Genomic DNA, 22,517 nt, shown 5'->3' on the forward strand with positions numbered 1-22,517 from the left:
ATTTTCTATCGATTTGAACTATTGATGGTACATTACATTTTTACATCAGCGTGTATGATTTAATTATTTATCTTTTTCGCCCTCCCTCAAATGACAACGGCTCATCTTTCAGACTTCAGCCCCTCAGGCTGTTGTTTAAACAGCACAAACAATGAACAAAATACAGCAAGAGAAGACACTTGAATATTCACACTAACAAATGAATGCCTTCAGGAGGTGGGGGTGTTGTGCATAGAATAGGCCATTGTTTTCATTTTGTGTTAATCCTAAACAGTGTTCTTGTGTTATGTGAATGAGTTCAGATGTGTGACAAACAGTGTGATGGCCAGCACTGTGCTTTTTTTTTTTTTTTAGTTTAGTTGTTCTTTTCTATTGATTGTTGCAGTTTTACGTTCAACCAACTGCTCCGATGCGGCTTTATTTAGATGTGGGACCTTTACACTTGAGCTGTGCAATCTTTCTTTTACAATTCATTGTATTTAAATGCTTTGTAAAGAGAGAATAAGTCCTGCACATTGCTGTAGCTTGCACTTTTTTATAATATTTATTTATTTATTTATTTATTCCAGTTTTAAATATTTAATTGTCCATGCTCACTGTTATATTGCTACTATTTTTGCATTTAGGCATGTAGATGTAAAAGTTTTATGAAATCATAAGGCTGAATATTCATTTTTCATACTGTACGTTATATTCATGTGATGCCTAAATTCCCGTGTAGCCTAGCATTTAAAATGCGCGATTTCAGTTTTTCTTTATCGTTAATTGATTTAGACAAAGTGGAAATTTAATATCGGTCATTTATCAGTTATGTGGAAATAATTATCAATCTACATCTGTATATTATCTGTCGTTTTCAGACAGAAGGATGCCATTTATTTAAACCGCAAAGATATTGGTTTGTCATTGGCAACTTTGAATGCTCGACATTTTTGTTTGGCATCAAACTACAAAAAAAGTCTAACATTGTTTCCTAAGTATGATGCGACGACAGGTTTATTGATTGTCACCCTATTGCACTATTGATGGATAAGCTACTCTGAAAATGACGTCCAAATGTCATTTTATTGTGTTATTGTGAATGCATGTATTTTGTGAATGCATCAGCACTGCTTTAGACAGGAAGTTCTTCCATGTGACCTCACATGCACACACGTCAGCGTCTCGTCTCAGCGGTCAATTAGCTGGTGCTTCAGCCACCGACGTGACGGCGTTAATGTGAGCTATTGTAGCGTGATTCAAGATAACAGGCGTGTGGTTTCACGTGCTGTGACAGAGATAGACTTCATCGTATTATCATCCAGCTCACATTTACAGGCCGTGCGGAGAGCTAAAAAAAAAAGCAAGAATTTACCGCTGCAATATGTTTATGTTCATTCTTCGAGCTGCAAAATAAACCATCTTCCATCTGCTTATGCTTGCAACAATGGCTGACCTGTGTTTAACCCTGGAATGGAGGCGGACTCTTTAGCAGATGTGGATATTGTGTGCGAATATTGTTAGCTATTGAGTGAGACTGTATGTATAGTGGAAAAACGTGCATATATTGCTTGTTTGTTTGCTGTCAGCAGGACTGTTTTCGCTCTATGGCTTTTACATCCTCTCCTGCATTCATGTGTTGTTAGGAAGCGCCGGGTCTCCTATGCGTGCGTGTCTTGTTAACATTCATCGGATTTATGTCCCTTTGTGTGTGCCCGTCTGCAGATGTCCCCTCTGAAGGATTGTTTGTTTGTTTGTGAGTGTTTTGCTTTCTCGTTTGTCCTTGTCCTGTTGCATTATTTGTGTGTGTGTGTGTGACTGAGTTATTCTGATTGTTTCTAATGTCGCCTGCTCAGCGTGTTCAGCAGCATGTCTGTGGGGTTGTTATATAGTAGTGTTTGAGTGTCTAAGATTGTGTGTGTGTGTGTGTGTGTGCTCTGTAGTGAAGTTAAGGGGTCGGGGACTCTGTCTGTCCCTCTAATGGGCTCTTTCATTGCTTTCCATTCAGCGGTGCGGTGTGTGTGAGGGATTATGGGGGACTGTAGTGGCTGCTTGTTAAAGCTGAAGAAAAGGGTCTGGGTGTGTCGATTGGATTAACTTGTTTGGGCTTATTAAGAGGGGAGACGCACAGGCCTTTTAAAAGCACTGCATGGGGCTCTCTGTCTCATACACACAGACATTCACACACACACTCACACCGAGCTGGCAGGTCACCATTCAATTAGGAAAAGAATCCCCCCTCCTATCCGTCCCCTCAGCCTTCAGATATCGCAGACAAACGCAAACGCTCCTTCCTCTCTCCCTCCTTAACATCAATAAACATAGAATCCCTACAGGCCGAGTCTATATTGGTCATAATGGAGGATTTTATAGACGGTAAATCAACTTTTACCCAACATGTTTTTGTCTTAGGTTCTTTTATCCTCACTAACACCTTTTCGTTTCACCTTCCCCTCACTTTCGGTCCTATCGATCTTTTCGGCTCCCCCACAGAAGTGCACTTCAGAGAATTCAGGGGGCTCAGGCCAGCGTGAGGTTAATTCGCCCGCCAGAGATCTCGGCATGCATCAGACAAACTAAGTGCGTGTCTACCTGAAACTGTATATTGTTACAGATACAAAACCACTTTAATTACAGTGACTGATTTTTTGCACAGACTACTTTGACTTAAGCTACATGTCTCAGTTGGAGTGTTTTCATTCTAAAAATTTGTAAGTGTAATTTGTCTATCCACATTAAAAGCAAAAAATGCTGCGTAGCATCACCCAGTCGCAGCCAGGACATAAACTGGCAACTAGCGCAGTGTGAATCATCGATTTTTTTATATACATGTAATACACATATAAAAAAAAAAATACGATTCACACTGCGCTAGTTACCAGCTTATTTGTCTTTATAGGATTTTTTTTATATGTTCTTTTATTAATAGATTCAGATGACTTTTGCCATCATCTAACGCACAAAGTTTTGAACCTAATTTTCCAGTAAAAAAAAAAAAAACAGTGATAATTTAATTAACACCATTGATGGAATTTTTCGTCTTTTATGAGACAACTCTTCCCCGCTATTGACGGAAATTTCTGGCTTTCTGTTTTTTCACTTTTATACAGTAGGGGGCAGAATTAAGCCTGGTTCACACGGCAGGATAATTAGGCCGATTTTAGTCCCGATTCACCCCTTCCGACAATCTTAAGGATGCTCCGATATCGTAAAAAAATTTCTCTTTGTCAAGTATCCTCGTAAGCACAGTATTAAATTACGTTTGATCTCGAGGGATTTTGCGAGATTTCCCGTCTGACATGGGAATGCTCGGGAGTCAAATCGGTTCGTGTGTGATGTGTTGATTTTGCCGTGTGGCTGCGCACCACACACTGTACGACCAAAACTGTTAGACCCGTGATTTTTTTATCGCCGTGTGTGGGGTCTCTCAGGTTTGGAAAATCGGCCGACAATTTTAAAATCGTCCCGTGTGAACCAGGCTTAACTCATATTCTGAAAGATTACTGAATCTCCTAATCAAAACACAGGAGATGAAGAAGCAGAAACAAGCGATGTCATAGTTCATCAACATTAAACAGCATATAAATCAAAACTGCCTAAGGTTACCGTCTGAAATGTCGACCCAGGATCTCGTTCTGAATCCAGACGTATCTTCTCAACTTTTTGCTCAAAATGTTGCTTTTTTATGAAACTTACCCACATTCAGGTATTGATAAAAAGGGATGCATGAAGCTAGAATAAAAGTTTTTTTTTTTTTTTTTTTTTTTAAGCAGAGGGTCTGTTCGTTCTTTGGTATATTGCATGTCCAGATATTCATACAACAAAATATTCTGGGGGCCATGACATCTTTGTGATCAAAAATGCTTGGCGGTAGCTGGCAACTTTTCTCATAAACGCTGGCTGGGAAAGAGTTAATAACACTTGCCATAGTTTAGTAAATCTCAAAATTAAACAAGTGAGTTTAGTTTTTAGGGTTTGAATTTTAACTTCACACACAAAAGTGTGTTCCATGCGTTTAACATTTATCTGATATTGCTTTTGCATTAAAATAATTATCTGTATCTGTCAGAATTTAAATATATGTCTAATATGTTAAATATAAACTTTTAAAATTGTGTGAAATTTCTCTTTCATTGTAAAGTGCATTAGTTTTAAAATCTTATTGCACTGAAACCTTCTGCTCTTTGTTAGGAGGTTAGATGATGGATGTTAGAGGGACATCTATGAATTCGGTGTGGCTGTAGGGCTTAAGATGAAAATCTCATGCTAAATAACAACAAACCAAATCCATGCTGTCTTGGTTTTAGCTATACAAGCATGACTTGTTTCTTAATCTTAAAGTGGTGCAAGAGTTCAATCATATCTCCTAGAAAATGTCTCACTATTTTCAGGAATGCGTGAAGTTTGTTCCCAATGACAGCTTATAAACCCTCTAGTTTTATGAAAAAACAGTGATAAGAGAATTTGCAAATTTGTAATGTGGCTCGTATCTCAGGAAGCAGACACACAAGTGCAATTGCAGAAATCTTCCAGCGTTTGCTGTTCGTCGTGTTGAGCTGGGACTGCTTTTGACTGAAGGGAGACAATGATGAGTCTATGGTGGTGGGGATTTTATTGGTGTTGCAGCTGATTTGCTCAAATACATCGATAAGCATATGTTATCTGACATAGCTACACAATTTCAAAGTGCATGCGTATAAATAAATATTGACAGACATACAGGCAGGCCTGAGTCGCTTGTCGATCTCACTCTCATTCTCTGCTCAGTTCCTCATCATCTGCTCGCATTCACATGCAGATTTTCGGAAACAGTCTCAGGAAGGGCTAATCCATTTCCCCGCTGTGACAGAAAGCCATTGAGGAGACAGAAAGCGAGAGAGAGATAGAGATGTTTACCGATGAGCCTGGGTCTTTAAATAACACAGATTTCACATGTCAATAAAATAGAGCGATTCAGCACACTCTTGGATTGCATGTTTTCGGTTGTTGTTCACAGTTTGAGGATTTGTTCCCTCAGAAATTCTGACTGACAAGATGGGTGGTAAAGGGTTGTCAGGCGTTCTTACTAAGCTTCAAGATGTTTCTGCATCAGTTTAATCATGTTGCCATCTAAAGAGCTGTAATTTACACAGTTGCCCTCTGGCATGGCTCGATTTAGCCAAGGAGGACATGTTCCTAGATCTTTGGTTGGTGCTGGAACAAAATACCTATAAATTATAGCCCTAGTTGTACCCCTGACCCTAACCAATCACAGGGATAATAGATTAAGAACGTAGTTCAAGCCCCTAACCCCAGCCATAAGCCTAATCCTAAAACCTGATTGGTCGACAGGAATGCTGTTCCAAACAAGGATATTGATCCAGCCAGGAACATGTCGTACCTACTTAGGCAAACCATGTTAAGCGTTTCACCAGGGTTATTATGGCTTTGAATATTTTGATTTTTATAAGAAGTTTTTATTTCCATTTTATTGGTCTTTAGATATATTTTTTTACTTTAGTCATTGTTAGTCTTCAATCAATCAATCAATGTTAAGTTTTAATTTATTTAATTGTTTCGTAGTTTTCTAGTTTTAGTTTTTATTTTGGTTGTAGTATTTTAGGGCTGCCAAAGTTAATGCGCTAAATGGTATAATTTAAAAATTTGTTTCGATTTCTGCAATTATTATTGCTATAGAAGTGTTTACATGTTTAATGTAGGTGGGTTGTAAAGGTTTCAAGAATTATAATATATCAAATCAAAAAACTTTGTGGCCATTTTTATTTTATGCATTTATGAAGTTTTTTTTTTTTCAGTTAAAAAATGTTTTCATTTAGTTTTTGTATAGTTCACTTGACATTAACACAACATGATTAATTAATTCTTGATATTTTTTTATTTTTTATGTGCCTCACAGTTAGGTGTTTTGGAACAAACACAATCATATGAGCCGTGATATTCCATATTACAAACAGAGGTGAAAATTAACCTTAATGTCTGTATTAAGTTCAGGAGGTCATTGTTCTTTATTGACTGTCAGTCGTTAAGCATTTTCAATATTCGATATGCTTGCACATTTGTGCTGAAATCAAAGTCCTGTTCTAGGTAGCCTTGTGGTTAGATCTGTGCTTGTGCCAAAAGGTTGAAGGTTTGAACCCTTCATTGTGCCCTTGAGCAAGGCACTTCACTTAAAGTTACTCCAGCAGGATTGTTCCTGTAACTTACTATTACACTTTCTTTGCTAGTCTGGTTGTCGGTTGGTGGGCGGCAGTGCTGCCTGAAACTTAGTCAGATGGTCCTATTACGCATTCTCCAACAGAGCTGCTGTTTCCTGTGTCGGCTGTCTGGCAGCGCGCCCCTGTTTTCTCTTCTTCCTCTGGAGCGAAAGAGCTGAAGATGGAGGGAGGCAGAGCAGGAATGCATCCAGAGATTTATGGCCCGGGGGGAGATTGATTACGCCCATCACTGGCCCTGATGTGCGCTTGGCATTTGCCCCCCACCCGACTCATCAGCATGTTACACATACACCCACACACAATATGGACATTTACACTCCAAGCAGAAAATCCAGGAAATCGCCTCGAGATCTTTTTGGACAAAATACCGTCTCAGTCACCATCTGATCTGCAGACAGACTCTCTTTTTCGACATCCCCATCATTTAAAAAAAAAAAACCCACCTAGAAAGTGTTGTCAGCAGCAGGTCAGTGCAGGGTTTTGTTCCTACCGTGTGTGTTGTGAGCAGTGATGGGTGCTTTATTCCTCTTGTGGCTGAGGGAAGTGATAGGCTGCTGATGGATGGGTGCTTTGGGATGGCCAGGAAGGACGGTGCTGCTAGATTCCCATGAGATGCAGCACTTCCGTCTGTGTGTCCTTCTCCTGTGTATCACAGTTGTGAGTTAAAGAACTAAATTAAAAATACATACGCGGTATGTTGGAGCCATGGCCTAGTGCTTGCAAGTATGAATCTGGCTCGCTGCATTTCCTGATATTTTTCCTATTTTTATGTATTATATTATATTACCCTATTTTTTAATACTTAACAAATATAAATATTTATTTTATTCATACTTTTAATATTTACACTTTTAGATGATTTGTTCTTTTGAAAAATATTCACATTTGTAATATTTACACTAATATTTACATAAAAAACATTATGACTTTTATTTACAATACATGTGGCTAGAAGCATGTTCCCAGGTGACACTTTATAATGCTGTTTTTTCCCATTTTCCCAAGTGTAATTCCTTTATGCCTTGCTTAATCTTCTGACTACATTATTAAGCATTTGAACAATTTTATTTTACAGGTCGGCCTCGGCAAACCGGTGTCTGTAGAATCGTACCTGCGTTTGCGCAGTCATGCTGGCCTGTCTGCAGAGGAGGCAGAACCCTGCACCCCAGCACGCCACGGCCGTCTGCAGCAGCAGCAAGAGTCTTGAGCCAACGCAACACATCCACCGCAAATGTGAGCAGCCTGTGTTTCAGAGTTTACATTTCTGTTTTTTGTTTTTTTTAGATTACATTTATCATAAATGGCAAATACAAATGGTTGACAGCAAACTGGTTTGGCTTGCTGGTTGCTGACACAGTATATTAGATTTACTTCCTTATGATGAGACCGAACACTCAGATTGAATAATTAAATGTGACTGTGTATTTAGGCACTGACGACAGTGAGGATGAGTTAAATTAACTTTGATGATAGACTTTTCTTTCACACTCTTCTATTAAGAGAGCTTTTTTTATGTCAGTATGATGAAGCACATTCATGAGCCCTGAAATCACATCACATTCATTTCATGCACCAAGAAGCTTCACTCTGCTCACAGTGGCATTGTGTAGACATGAATAGTTAACATCTTGTTTTTCGCAACCTTGATTCTAGTCCTATTGGCTTTGGTCCTTGTACTTAAGTCTCTTCTCTTTTAGTATTTTACACTCCATTCTACTGTAGTGGTATTTTGATGTATACTGTGTGAGAAAAATATGTGTCATTTATTATAAAAACAAACAGATTGAATAATTGACTTTTATATTATCATTGTGCTAAGCAAATTGTTAAAACATTATCTGAAAAAATACATATTTACTTAACTATGCAGATATTTTTCTAACTGTTAAATACTATTGCTCTTAGTAGAATAAAATAATAGCAATACATGTACAATTTTTACCAATTCATTTTATTAATTTTATTTTTACCAGTAATATTTTTATTTTAAATAGTAATATTGTCAAATGTGTTGTAAAAGAAATAATAAATATCTTAACTGCATACATTAACTTTGACAGCCCTAAAAAGAAACCTGTGCCAAGAACATAAATAAATATTTTTTCTATTTTTGGAGCTGTGGTGTTCCAAACTATTCTTCCTTTTTGTGGTTGAGCACCCTCATTGAGCTTTTTGCCCTTTGGATGTGCGCACTTTGTGTTGAATCTTTGTGAAAAAAAAAAAAAAACTAAAAAAAAACATAAATTCTCAAATGTTTTGCAGGTATCATAGCAGACCCTCAGGCCCTAGTTTAAAATCCCCTACTATACTAAACTAATCAACCTAATCAACTCTAACTCTACCCTACTCCATTATACTCTACATAACCTCTACTTCTCTACGTGCTGCTCTCTGAGAAATGTCTGGGACTATATGAAACATTTGTAGTGTCTTGTCTTTGTTGTTCAATAGCCATTGGATCAACAAGAATTTAAAGACTTTACTGCTGAGATTCCCTGGCATGGCTTCAAGGCTTGTTACTCAACCCTGGCCTTCAGGTTAGCTAAACATTTGCAGTGGTGGATGTCCTTACAGACCTACCCATATGCAAATATACACATGCTGAAACAAATCTGCTCATTTTCCATAAGTCGGTTTCACACATATGCACGAGTAACCCATGTTGAACAGGTCCTCTGGTTGCCACACTGTACAATTGTGTATATTAGTATGTGTATCTCCATGTTTGTTCAAGGTTCAGACCAACAAATCTCGTTCTGGCAAGCTCCGAGATTAAAGAAAGTAAAGCACAGCCTACTGGTTTTTTTTTTTCCGACAGAAGATCCCAGGGCTCTGCTTAAAGCTTCAGATTAGACTTAAACTGAGGGGGCACTTGCTGTAATGTGAAGGAGAGAAGAAAGGAAAGAATAGAGAGGAAGAGGGGGTTGTCCTTCTTTTAGAACGGTCCATATGCATTCAGTTCTGTTTTGTTGGCGTGGCAGTATTCCATATGCACAAGCTGATTACTGTGAGGACAGGAGATGAGCAGAGGAACATGCAACTTCTAACCACTATCCCTTAGGTTCAGCTCTAAGCTCAGAGCAGCTTAAAGGTAATAGGATGGCATTGTCCTCCTGCTGCTCACTGATCAGCGTAGCATCGTTCTGCTTTCTCCTTCTTGGCAAACAGGAAAAGGTTAAAAGGGAAGCTTTTTTGGGAAAGCATGGGCGCCTGCTGCATTTCTTCGTGTTTTAAGAAGTGTCTATGTCTTGTGAGAGAGCGAAGTTTGAGAACAAGAAGTGAAAGAGCTTCACTGGTATAATTGAAATGAATGAGTGGTCGGAGCTGATGGCCTCGTGGGCAGCGCTCTGACATGTAACGTGATTGCGCTTCAGGTTTGTGGTTTGAATCCCGTCTCAAGTTCCTTTCCGGATCCAGTCATGGATGAATGAATGTGCTAGAGTTCTCAACGGGTCGGGTCGGCCCGACAAACCCGACGGGACCCGCGGGTTCGGGCTGGGTTCGGGTCGAAAATATAATCAAATGACTCGGGTCGGGTCGGACCTCGGGCTTAATCTTTTCCGCTCAAAAAACAAAAAAACATTTATTAATCATCGCTGCTGTTCACCATAAAGAAAGTCTTGCTGCTGCTTGTAACGTTCATCATGAGAGGGGCGGGGGCAGACCTGATGCCGATGCGTGCATGCCTTTAGCCTGGAGAAGAAGATGGAGTTGGTGAGAAGTAAACTGCTGGTCATGATAATACCTTTATGAGAAAAAAAAATAAAAAATCCGACGCGGCGTCGGGCCGCGGGCCGGGTTCGGGCAGATGATTCATTTTTATGTGTCGGGTTACATCGGGTCCGGGCTTTAAAAGCCACGGGCCGGGTCGGGTCGGGTTGTAATTTTCAGGCCCGTTGAGAACTCTAGAATGTGCGGATGATGGATGGATGAATGAATGAATGAATGAGAAGATAATGAACGAATAAATGAACGGATGGGTGGATGAATGAATGAGCAGAAGGATGGATGGATGGATGAAGAAGCAGATGGTAATGAATGAATGAGCAAATGGATGGATGGCAGGATGAATGAGTAGACTGACAAATGGATGAACTGATGAATAAGAAGTTTCAAAGATCAATGATTTTGCATGGAAAAGAAAGGGAAAAAAGCATGTTTGAGAGAAAAAGAAAAGAAGAATGAGAGGGCAGAAGAGATGGAGACCGCCATGCTTGATTTAAATTGATTCCCTCCCTCCAATTTCAGCAGGATTTAGCCACTTCCTTTCTAGACTTCTTATTGAGAAGCAGTCAGTGGGGGTCTGAGGCTGAAATCAATGGGAAAGAACAGTTTCTTTCTCTCTGTCTCACACACACACAGGCACTCTTCCTGGCATCAGTTTGCTTTTGATTGAGAGATTGCTGCAGTAAAGCACAAGCTCATAACAATAAGTAAAAGACCTTTGTGTGTGTCATTGATTGGAGAATCTGTGTCTGCGCTGTGGTTTCAGTACACATGGACCACAACGTCTGGTCTGGGGCTGCGGACAGGTGTCATCAGGCTTTGGACTGAGGCACATTCTGGGCTGATGTCTGAAAGATGATGAGGTGGTTCTTCTCAGATCCAGCATGAGAAAAAGGATTTGAAAGGGTATTCAAATAACTATAAAGTAAAAGCCCCCCTCTGCATGCAGATGCTGAGCGCCTGCACAGTTCATTGATGCAACTCCCATTAAAAATACCTCATACTCTCAATAAAAAAAAGGACTTAACTGGCTCCAGAATCAGCTGCAAGCGCTCAGATCGGCCCGCCAGACAATCAATTTCCCCAGAGTGCATGGAGCTTAGCGGGCGAGAGAGAGAGAGAGAGAGAGAGAGAGAGAGAGAGAGAGAGAGAGAGAGAGGTGGGAGATAGGAAAGGTTGTTTTCATTATCACACCTCTTTCCCTGTCTGAGCAGAAAAAAAAGCTTGCAAAAAAAACGAGAGAGAAAGCTGGGCGAGTTGCAAAGTGGAGGTAGCGAGAGACCGAGAAAGAGTGAGCGAGCAACATGCTTTTTAAGAAGCCCGTTGACCGCCTGCCCTTAAAAATATCGTATTAGATTAGCTTCAGTGAGGAGGCCTTTTGAGTTTCCCCCCTTCTAGCCAAGAAATGAAAAAGAAACGGCAGGCATTAGTTAAATTATAAATCACAGCCGCTCGCTTTCAGCATGCCTAAATTCTCCGGGTATGTGGCGGCACTCTCACACGTCAGGGCTTGTCATTCCTAATTAAATCTCCCTGTTTGGGTGACATTTGTAGCTGTCGTCCAGCCCCCCGCCAGTGTCTGTCTGCCAGTAGCTTAGATGGAGACATGAAAGTCTGAGCGGAGGGCCGATCCCCCTTCATCACGGAGCGCCCTGGGGACTGGAGCACCGGGGCCGGACACATCACACACACTCCGACACTGACCTCTGCAATGCATTCTGGGGGATTTTCTGCCCACTTTCCTTTCATAGCTCGTTCTTTCACACTTTCTTTCCCTCACTCTTTCTTTCAACTCTTTTACTTTCCTTTGTTTTTCATTCATTCTCTTTCTTTCTTTTACTGTTACGCTATTTTTCTCTTCCAATATTTCTCCTTCCCTTTTTATCTCAGTCTTTCTTTTTCTCCCGCTTTCTCTTTCTATCCCTTGCCCTTTCTTTGTTTTTCATTGTTCTCTCTCACTCTTTCCTTCATTCTCTTTCAGTCATGCACTTTTGTTTTCTCTTTTGCTCTTTTCCTTTTGCTCACTTTCTTTTGTTCACTCTTGTTTGCTTTTTTTCCTTTGCCGTTTCATTGTTTTTCCTGCTCATTTTCACTCTCCCAGCAAGCAATAGCCATCATTTCATCATTTCTAGGTTAACTATAGACCCGATATAGTCCGGCTATGAGCAACCCACTTCTAGACAAAATAACCTTGAATTTGGTTACATGTCGTTTTTGCCAAAATAACCTGCGAGATGTACTGTATGATATTCCATCATGATTACAAAGTGTTTGGTTTCATTTATTCACTCATTTCATTTCTTTGTTATCTAATTGATGACTAGTCTATTATTGGGCTGTGGTTTAGACGTCTATTAAATTTTCACTCTCAGCCCACATTTTTCCTTGTTTTAGCCTAGACGTCAGGGCTGTGTTTGGACGGCTATTAGACGTCTTTTAAACGCAAAATTCCTTACTGGGCTGTTTCACTCATTTTTATTTTTTGCACTCTTCCTATCTTGCGTTTTCATTTCTTTTTTCCTTTCTTCCCTCTGCAGTTTAATTTTCTCCATAGTGTTATGTGTGCATGCTTATGCTGCAAGTGGTCTGTTACACACGCTCACCTGTGTAAGGTGTCTGTGAGAGATTCAGGTCCAATCACAACATTCTTCTCCCTCTGCCCTGAGCCACAGCAGGCTTTGGCAGCCAATCAGATGCACATATGGCACTGTGACATCATTTGCAGGGTCACAACATCCAATCCGGTAGAGAGAGATTATCACCTCCGAAGGCCTGATGGGAAAGATTTGAACCATGTGAGAAGCAGAAGTCAGCATCATACTGATAAGACATCAGAATTGGACTGAGCCTTCAGTTTTCACATTAATAGCTAAAGGCTTGTGGAAGGGTTATGAGATGTTGATCTCTGCCAGAATGTATTTGCTTCCAGAAGTGCAATGTTCCTCCAGTCCAGCAGGGTTCACCGTACAAGAAACAAATCACATTTACCGCAAGGTGCAGGTAAAGGATCCCACTGTTTGCCGGGATTTGTATTTATCCTGAGTGAACTTTTCCTCTGTTTCATGATTCTGAGGTGTGTAAGAGATGTTTATTTCAGTTGGTGCCCTTTTAGAGCTTATATTACCCATGATGCTCAATTAGCATTCATATTAACATCTATAACTGACTAGGCAGTGGCAATCAAAGGATTTTTAGTGCTGTTTGTATTCAATCCTGCAGTCTTCTTTGCCTCTCAGGGTTACGATTGGCTGATCGCCCTGCCAGCAACCTGCAGACACACCCAGAGGCTCATTTCCGGGCACTGCTGGGGACCCACTAGCCTTGCTGCTCATTTGGTGCCCATCCTAGGGCTTTGGGTGCCATTGGCACAGAGGGCAGAGCAGGGTGGAGAAGGGGGCCTGGAATGCTAGCGGCTGTTGCCATGGATTTGGCAGACGTAAGCGAGATGCCCTTTAAGCTGGCGCGTGGGCCTCCCAGGTGTACGTATGGGTTGTAAAGAGGTAGGGAGGGCAGGAGAAGGGGAGGAAGAGGTGGAGGGGGTCCAAGACTTCTAGAGCAGTTGAGGAAATGAGATCACACTCGGAAACTGACCCTCTGTTGCAGAACATGAACGCGCACACACACACTAAGTGTGTATCTATCTATCTATCTATCTATCTATCTATCTATCTATCTATCTATCTATCTATCTATCTATCTATCTATCTATCTATCTATCTATCTATCTATCTATCTATCTATCTATCTATCTATCTATCTGTCTGTCTGTTCTATACATATTTCTCTGTCTAATCTCTGTTTCTCTCTGTCTATCAATTTATCCGTTTCTCTTTCTTTTATAAATAGAGAATATGAAGAAGATATTTCTCTATCTTGTCCATTTCTCTTTCTGTCTCCCTGTCTGTCTGTCCATCTATCTGTCTTGCTTGTTGAAAAGCAGCCATGTAATGTGTTTTGAAAGAGGAGATTAGTGAAGAAAGATGAACAGATCATATTCACATGGTTTGTGTGTGTGTGTGTGTGTGTATGAGAGAGAGAGAGTCAAGACAGTACATGACGTGCTAAACTAACATTGTTGGTCCTTTGGGACCTTTAACATCAATTAGAATAGCCTGCCTGACACACTCGCTCTCCTCTGGGTAAAGAGTGTATGTGCACTAACAGTCTCTCTTGCAAATTAGTATCACAAGCATTAATATGAAAGACTCGGTGTGCTTGATTGGGTTTCTTGTTTCCTGTCCTTACACGTCTCTGTGGTCTAATATTCTCAGACACATTGTCAAAAAGCAAACAAAGACGTGTTTAGATATAAATAAACAAGTGTTAGAGATGAAAATAGATCTTGTTTGTAGCGTGCCAATGAGATCCCTTTTGTGATTTGGCCGTCTTGTGAAATTTTTACTAGTACACTGATTTGTGGCTTAATGGTCAATGGCTTAGTATGGTTTTACCAGCACTCGTGTGTGTATGGTGTTTAATATTCATTTTAAAGCTGTGGAGACCTTGTTTCCTAAATGAGAGAGCAGAAGGGTTGAGACTTGCTCCAGGCTAGCTGCAGGCAGCCCTCTTTTTCTATTTACCTGCAGACTCGCACTGTGAGATCTCCCTCGGCCTGTCAGGACACACACACATACTGTACACCCTTAGTTCTTTTTATCTGTTCCTTTGAGATCTTATTTCTTTCTAATCTCAATTGAATTCTATATTCTATTATTGAGTACCACACATTGCGCATTTGTGCGTGTATCTTTGAAAGTGTGTGTGTATGTGTGAATGATTGTTTCTGAAAGTTTTCCTGATACGAATCTTGCAGTTGAAAAGAGGTCATCTTATCAGAGACAAGCGAAAATGAACCTTTTTTTTTTTTCTTCATTTCCTCGCTCGCATTATGAGTTATCACTTCATTATCTTTAGCTCCATCAAGCCGCTTGTGATGTTCTCCAAGATTGTATTTGACAGAGGAGCGTGTGCTCCTGTCCTGCTCCTCAGTTCTTTCAGTTCTTTTTAATTATCACTCGGAGAACATTTTTATCACCACACGATGAGAAAAGGAATATTCTAGGTTACATACCAGTAAAGCTCTATCAACAGCATCTGTGTCTACACCAATTGCTCCATAGACCTCCACTGTAAGTGTATTACATGTCAACATAAGAACAAAATGTCAAAAAAAAAAAACTGAAATTATACCTACCACAAATGCAATGAATATGGCTTAAGTTATATTTAAAATGGATATTACTTTTAAAAAAAAAAAATCCCCTACTACTTTCCCCCTAATATTTTATCCGCCACTTGCCGTTACAACTCTCCTTTCACTCTCGTTCTCCCAGGAAGATCTTCAGATAGAGCAGTAGCCTGTCCTCAATGCCGACTTTGTGACCCCAGAAATTCTAACGCACATGAGGGATTTATTCAAGTCAGACGAGTCTGATGTTTAAAAGTGAAATGGACCGCTTCATGTTTTGTTTTTTCGTGGGTGGCTAACAGTAGACCTCAGCATAGAGAAACTCCTACAAAACAGCATTTGAAGAGACTGAGAGGAGTAGGGCGTGATGTGTGTTGGCGGGAAGGATAAGAACCAAGGACATTAGAGAGAAAGGAGCAGGACTATGAGATAAAAAGTAACTTTGATATACAAGGAATTTGTCTTAAGGCAGGTGTCGACGAAAAAATATGAAGATGAAGCATGTTAACACAAATACCAGCAAAACAAATGGTATCAAGAATTAGTTGATCAGTAATGACTTTTCATTTTTCAGTGGCCTTGGTTTCGAAAGTATTTTTTTCCTTTCAGAAATTTGAATCTGAATGATTTAAAATATTTAAACATTTCATTTAAAGCAAAAAAGTATTTTGAAAATCTGAAATATTTGGTACCGTTTCAAAGCTCTTTGCAGACAAAATTATGGGCACTGATTGAAGGAACTATTCATCCCCTGATAACAATTGAATCTGAAACTGTAGAAAATATCAAAATGTACTATTTGTTAAGAGTCATTGCTTTTAAAGCCACTGGCAATGTTTTATGGGAACTATTTGCATGGTAACTACGACTTCTCTGTTTGTTTTTTGGGAAGATTCTTTGTTGGACCTTTTTGATCTCTAAATGATCCAATGGGAAAATGCATCCAATAAATCTTGTGAGTTTATTTGGCAAAGAGATAATTATATATAAAAAAAAAGTAGAAACACTTTTCGAATTGTTGAGTCTTTCTACAAGTTCTTTGAATTAGAATTTCTTTGGTTTTGACAAACACTAGAAGACACAAAAGTGCAGTATGCGATTTTCCATTGCAGTTTGCTCTGTTCTTCTGTTTGTGCTTTGTTTTCATTCGCCAGCGAGCCGTGTGGCATGAAGTGTGAGAGAAAACAAAGTCGCCCAGTTCTCATCCCACAATGCCCCTGACATGTCTGCTGACGGTTAGCATTCCACACAGGCACGGAGAGGACAGCGCTCGCTGCCTGCTGTCTCCGTTGTTGTGGATGATGAAGAGGGGCTCTCGGAGGCGTTAGGAGGAGAGCGAGTGGATGGGGGTCTGTGGGGTTCTCCTCTGGGAGAGGAACGGTTGTTATCTTCCCCTCGCTGCCACAAGCTTAGAGAATTTCTTATTCATCTTTCTTTATAATCTCTCGTACCTTGTGCTCTACGTCTCGGTATGGAGGGCAGAGAAAAGCTGTTATGTGCTGAATAACAACAACAGCAGCACAAAAAGCCCAAATTCACCACAAAACCCACAAAGGATTAAAAAAGGTCCACATTTAGATGTTGCATTTAATACAGTTTAAAGCATTAAAAACTTACTTCCTGTTTTATCTTAAAATATTTTCATTCTTTTAATATTACAATTATATAATATAATTAGATTATATTAATGTGGACAGGACTTGTACTAGTAGGAAGAGGAATCAGTGTTGTCTATTTTCCCACGCTGTGTGTGTGATCTGGAGTGTGTGTGTACAGGCAGCCTGGCCCTGCTGGACCGATGCAGGCAGAAAGCAGACAAATGCAAAGTGACACTTGTGTGTGTAGAATGGTATTTGTAGTGACGCTTTGACCGCAGATAATAAAGTGTTCGCCCTGAGGTGATTCCAGTCGGCAAGCACCCCAATGAAACTCGCTTACTCAAAAAGAGAGAGAGGGAGATGGAGAGATAGATGAGAGTGCAAGAGCAGAGGAGAGGAAGGACGGATGGAAAGAAAGGCAGAGTGCAAGTACATCGCGGTGAGTGAGGAAAAAAGCTTTCCAGACATTTAAAACGACATGGGTTGTGTGTGAGTGTGAGCTCGAAACCAAACAGAGAGAGCATCTCCAATGTGTGTCGTTTCATTGAATTAAAATGTTGGAATTGGCTTTTAAATGGTGTCACGCTGAAGAGTAATGCAAATTAAAACTTCACGCGCTGTCTTCGGGTGGATATTGCCTAAAATGTTATTTCCTCTGAGAAGGTCTCAAGTATCATGCGTATTATTCATGTGCATTTTAATTTGATTCGGAGCCCCTGCACTTATTAGCTCTGAGATTCACCTTTGATTGGGTACTCGCTTGTATCTATGGGGAATTAGCTAAGTAACCCGAATATGTTTTGCCAGTTCACCCTGAGCGGAGCAGGAAATTAATAGATTCAAATCAGAGCCAAGTGTGGCCTTAAGTAAATATTAGATTTTATTTTGGACAGCTTTTCCATTTTAACCGACCTAGTCTGCTCAACACTTGTTTTTAATTCTTTATATCCCTATGTCAATGTACCACATTTTCTTCATATTTTTTCACAAGTAATATTTCTATCACTATTTCAGTTCGTAACAGACATCCTGAAATGTTAATAAGTGTATTAGTTTTACCTCTTTAAACCATTTCTCATTGCATGGAGGACAACTTAAGTAGAAAGTGGCGCAGCTTACCCCGCCGTCTCGTATTTGTTGATTTTAGTGACAGAAGAAACCAAGATTTCCTTGCATAGCACATCATTGCTTGCATCATATCAGTTATTATTATCCATAATTCTGTAAGTATTGCCCACATTTCTGTTCAGCCTATCTTGGTATTGTTTGCCCCCCCCCCCCCCTTACGTGTGCTACCCGTTTAGCAATTAGTGTGAATCATTAGCATACCTATTTTTATCAGTGTATGCAAATTCAGATGTCTCTCTCTCTAGGACTCTTGGTCTGGACAGACAGGTTCACAGTCCTGCTCTATTATTGTCATTAGCGTGTGTGTTTGAGAGGGGTAGAGATCTGAACCCGAGCCTGCGGTGCAGGAGGTCTGGGGGAGGACAGCCGCGTTCTTTCAGCTCTCCACTCAATTAGAGCCGGAGAGGCACACAGAGGCATGCTGGGTTAATTGTAGAGCTTCAAACAGCTGCCACATTCAGGGTTCCATTGTGCCGGCAACGGTTGTTACGGTGACTGGGGGCCTGGGTTAGTAATCGCTGAGTAATCAGTGTGAGAGAAGAGCAGATGACACGTCCATTAACAACAGGCAGGTATTGTTTAGAATACAACGACACCAGAAGCCCCTCATGCTCGCTCGCTCTCTCACTGTCCCACTTTTATGAAACCTTTTTGCTGAGAGGGTGACAGAGAGAGACCTGCTTGTGTTGGGAAGTGCATGCTGGAGTTTTGTGTGTTTAACCAAGCCAGATCTGAATCCCAGTTTGCATACTATCCATCCTACATAGTATGCAATATTTGGAATACTACGTTCCAAGACACTGAAAATTCATAGAACCTTTGATTTACTATTATTTATCCACACATGTTTTTTTTACTGTAATATTTCCCACAATCCTTTGTGTACGCAAGAGTTTTAGTTTGCGACAGTTTACTGGCTAAAGTCGCTGTCACATTAGCAAAACTTCTGCAAAATTTTGAGGGGAAATTAGGTCCAATGCCTATAGTGTAGCAATGCATGAGATGCACCAATATTAAAATCTTGGCTGATAAACCGATGTTATGGCTGATTCCCAATAAAGGGCTAATATTAAAATTCGATACTACTACTGTAGTCTGTCCAAGTATATACCTTTTTGCTACAGACTCAAGCGAAAAACTGTCCTATCACCAGTTTTCACACTTAGAAGTAGCCTATGTGAATTGGGATTCGGCCCCTCTGGGGCTCAATTGTGTGATTTATTGTAAATCCACTACAGTGGAAGAGAAACTGGGCTTGGCCCAAAATTTCCAGGGTCAGATGTCTCACACGCTCACATGCTGGCACATAAAGATGATGGCTGTGCCTGTCTAAGCCTGTCTAAGTGTCTGACCGCTTCTACGCTGTAACAAGTCAGGCTTTGAGAGGAGGGGGGGAACGCTGTAAACCTGCTGGATGTTGTATTGCGTCTGACAGTGTATGTGTATGTGTGTGTTTTTCTCAGAATCAGTTCCTGTTTATCTGTGCCTTGCCACAACCCATATATGTTGAGCCAAAGTTGATGTGGTTTTGTGTTCTTTGTTCTGTTGAAACCCAGCGGCTGTTAAACCCTTTTCTCCCACTTCTGAAGACATGATCGACGCGGTTGGACATTTCAAACCTTTTATTTATTCTTTCACTTCTCGACTGTTAAAGATGCTTCACATATTCATAGGGCTGAAGTGTTCAACGTCATCTGTGCTCCTGTAGAGTGCTGTTCTTCGTGTGAAGTTAATTGTAAATGCGACTCTGAAAATATTCAGTTATTTTGTGTCACCACTTCTCTTTCATCTCTGCATCATTTCCTGCAGACGCCTCCCTGAGGATGCATGCACACATCTGGCCCCTCTAGCTCTCTTTTTCTCTCTTCCGTTTACTTGATGCATTGCTTTAAAGAGCAAATAGACAGCCTACATAGACAATTCCCATTTTTTAGAATCTCCAATTGTAGTTTCTTCCCCCTCACGCTCACTCATATCCCTCTGATGCCCCCCTCCAGCACACACACACACTCTTGCTGCTAATTAGAGTAGTGTTAATTGAGTATTTAGGATTATGCCTCCTCCACACTGCCTGCTCGCTCAAGGGCGGTCCAGGCTCCGTGAAGGACGTGTGCTCTCCGTATGGCTTCCGTTCCACCCACATCCAAAGCTGACCCAGGCCTTTCCTAGCCTCGCTCACCCTGACCCATCTACTCCATGACAGGACATCAGTGTTCAGCCTGCAGGTGTCCGTTTGCCATGGGAGACTGCAGCGGGATGGCAGGGAGATTGCGGAGATCAGGCCCTGTTGTCTTTTTGTGTGTTTGTGTGTGTGTGCGCAGGGCTTCTCTGGTTGGAGTGCGTCGGCAGTAATGAGAGATGGCATTTAGAGAACTAGCGCTCTGACACACGGGCACTCAGTGCCAGCCGCGAGTGATTAAGGACAGAGGTCATTCCGCTAATTATCCCCCTGCCTTCCCGTTTCCCGCAATCTTCCCCTCCCGTCCTCCCAGAGCGCTTTGTGCCTGGCAGGATGGGATCATTTGTCCATATGCCAGAAGAGGGAAAAGGCACAATGCATGACCGAATATGCTCGCTGAGGACAGCACTGATATTAGATTGCTGGTAAAAGTGCGGCATCAAAACAGCCAGCAAACGCGATGGATCATTTCTGTAAAGTGAAGAGGAATAATCAGCATTAAATGGACAGGACAGGGCTTGTGTAATTCGGTTTGCTCTCTCTTGCTCTTGCTGTATTTGTGGGATTGAGTACAGACACACACACATACACGGTAGCTCCTGTTCAGTGAGCTAGCGAAGAACGGATTGCTTCCTTCCTCAAGGGAAATAATTAATCCGTACAAGGCTGTCGCATGTCGAGATGAAGCAAGTGTGAAGCATTTTGCCCAGGAGGCATTGCAGACTGTCGCCCATGCAGACACCTGTTAGAACTCCTGCCCCACATTAGCATACGCAACACACACATACATACTGCAAACAGGAGCAACCACAACACGCTTCACTCCACTGAGCCGGTGTGTGTGATAGCGTGTGTGGTTTCATGACTACCTATTTACTGGAGTATGTTTTGTTTGCATTTGTAGCATGTTCACGCTGCGAACGTGTCTCTTGTGTGGATTTGTTATTGAGTTTATCGTGTGGGTGCGTGTGTTTAGGTGTGATTGTCTGTGTTTATCACAGGACGCCATCTGCGCTGTGCTAGCAAGCGTGATCAGAGACATTGAGCACCAATAAGTCACGCAGGTCTGAGCTGATGAAAGATCTCACACTCGCACTCACTCGGGGGATGGCCTACGTGTCGGATAATGTTAGTGTAATATCTGGGCAGGTGGAAGTGTGAGGAAACAAGTCAAACAAGTCATGTTTTTAGGTTCAACGTTTGCCCATCTGGTGCTCTCTTATAAGCAAGTTTTATCATGATAACAAACATGATGTTAATCACTTAGAACTGACTAGCCTGCCAGTAGTGAGTACATTGAGATTTATTCAGATAAATGTAATAATAAACATAAACACAAATAATTTTTGCCAGCCATGAAACTGTATTTTGCATAATTTATATATTTAAGGTTAAAATCTAAATTTGTAAATTTGAAATTAAAACTTAAATTATGTATTTTTTAAAATTGTATATATACTGTGTATATACAGTTGCAATCGAAATTATTCAACCCCCATTGCAAATCAGGTCTATTGGCAAAATTTACAGACTTTCAACTCTTTGCAATGAACAAATCAAACAAAAGAATTTGAAATAGCTCAACACAACAAATGTTTCAAGTGGTTTCCCCAAATTCAACAGAAAATGCACCTTTTAATGACTTCTGCAGTCTCAAAATTATTCAACCCCTTCATGGCAAGCATCGTTAGTACTAAGTAGAACATCCTTTTGCTATTATGACCTGCTGCAAACAAGATGTATAACCAGACACCAGCTTCTGTTAGCGCTTCTGAGAAATCTTAGCCCAGTCCTCATGAGCAATGGCCTCCAGTTCAGTAATATTCTTGGGTTTGCTGCTGCAACCGCCTTCTTCAAATGCCACCAGAGATTTTCTTTGGGGTTCAAGTCAGGTGACTGTGATGGCCACTGTAGAATCTTCCAGGACTTTTTCTTAAACCAAGCCTTGGTGGAATTTGAGGTATGCTAAGGTCCAATGACGACCATGCTTCAGCTACCTCACTGACAGCATGACGTTTCTCCTAGGATTCCCTGATACTTCAATAAAACCATCTTGCCTTCCACAGGTTTCCATTGCCAGAGGATCCAAAGCAGCCGCAGAGCATCACCGAGCCCCACCATGCTTAACTGTAGACAGAGGTTCTTTTCAGCATATGCTTCATTCTTCTTCCTCCAGACATACTGTAGATTCTTTGGGCCGAAATGTTCTAGTTTTGTTTCATCGCTCCAAAGAACAGAATCCCAAAACTTCTGTGGCTTATTTGTATGATTTTGAGGAAATTGGAGCCAACTTTTCTTGTGCTTGTGGGTCAGTAGTGGTTTATGACGTGGAGTGGAGTGAAACCTCACTGCCTGTTGCCACCAAGTCTTGCTGCAGGTCTTTTGCAGTCACTCTGGGGTTTTTCTGAACCTGCCTTCTCAGAAATCTGGTTGCAGCTGTTGATAGCTTCCTTTTTCTGCCCTGTCCAGGCAGTGTAACCACTGTTCCTTTAACTTTCAACTTG

General features: G+C 40.9%; 1 protein-coding gene across 1 annotated transcript in view; it reads left to right on the forward strand.

Annotated features, from left to right (window-relative positions):
- The window catches only part of fam222aa (family with sequence similarity 222 member Aa), a 56,555-nt gene that overhangs the window by 25,593 nt on the left and 8,445 nt on the right, over positions 1–22,517 (forward strand). The window contains exon 2 of the mRNA XM_081365473.1: positions 7,270–7,427. Within this exon, the coding sequence (XP_081221599.1) occupies positions 7,322–7,427 (106 nt within the window). The 5' untranslated portion in view covers positions 7,270–7,321. The remainder of the gene's footprint in view (positions 1–7,269; positions 7,428–22,517) is intronic.

Source organism: Scardinius erythrophthalmus (assembly GCF_964197995.2).
Source record: "Scardinius erythrophthalmus genome assembly, chromosome: 5".
NCBI lineage: Eukaryota > Metazoa > Chordata > Actinopteri > Cypriniformes > Leuciscidae > Scardinius > Scardinius erythrophthalmus.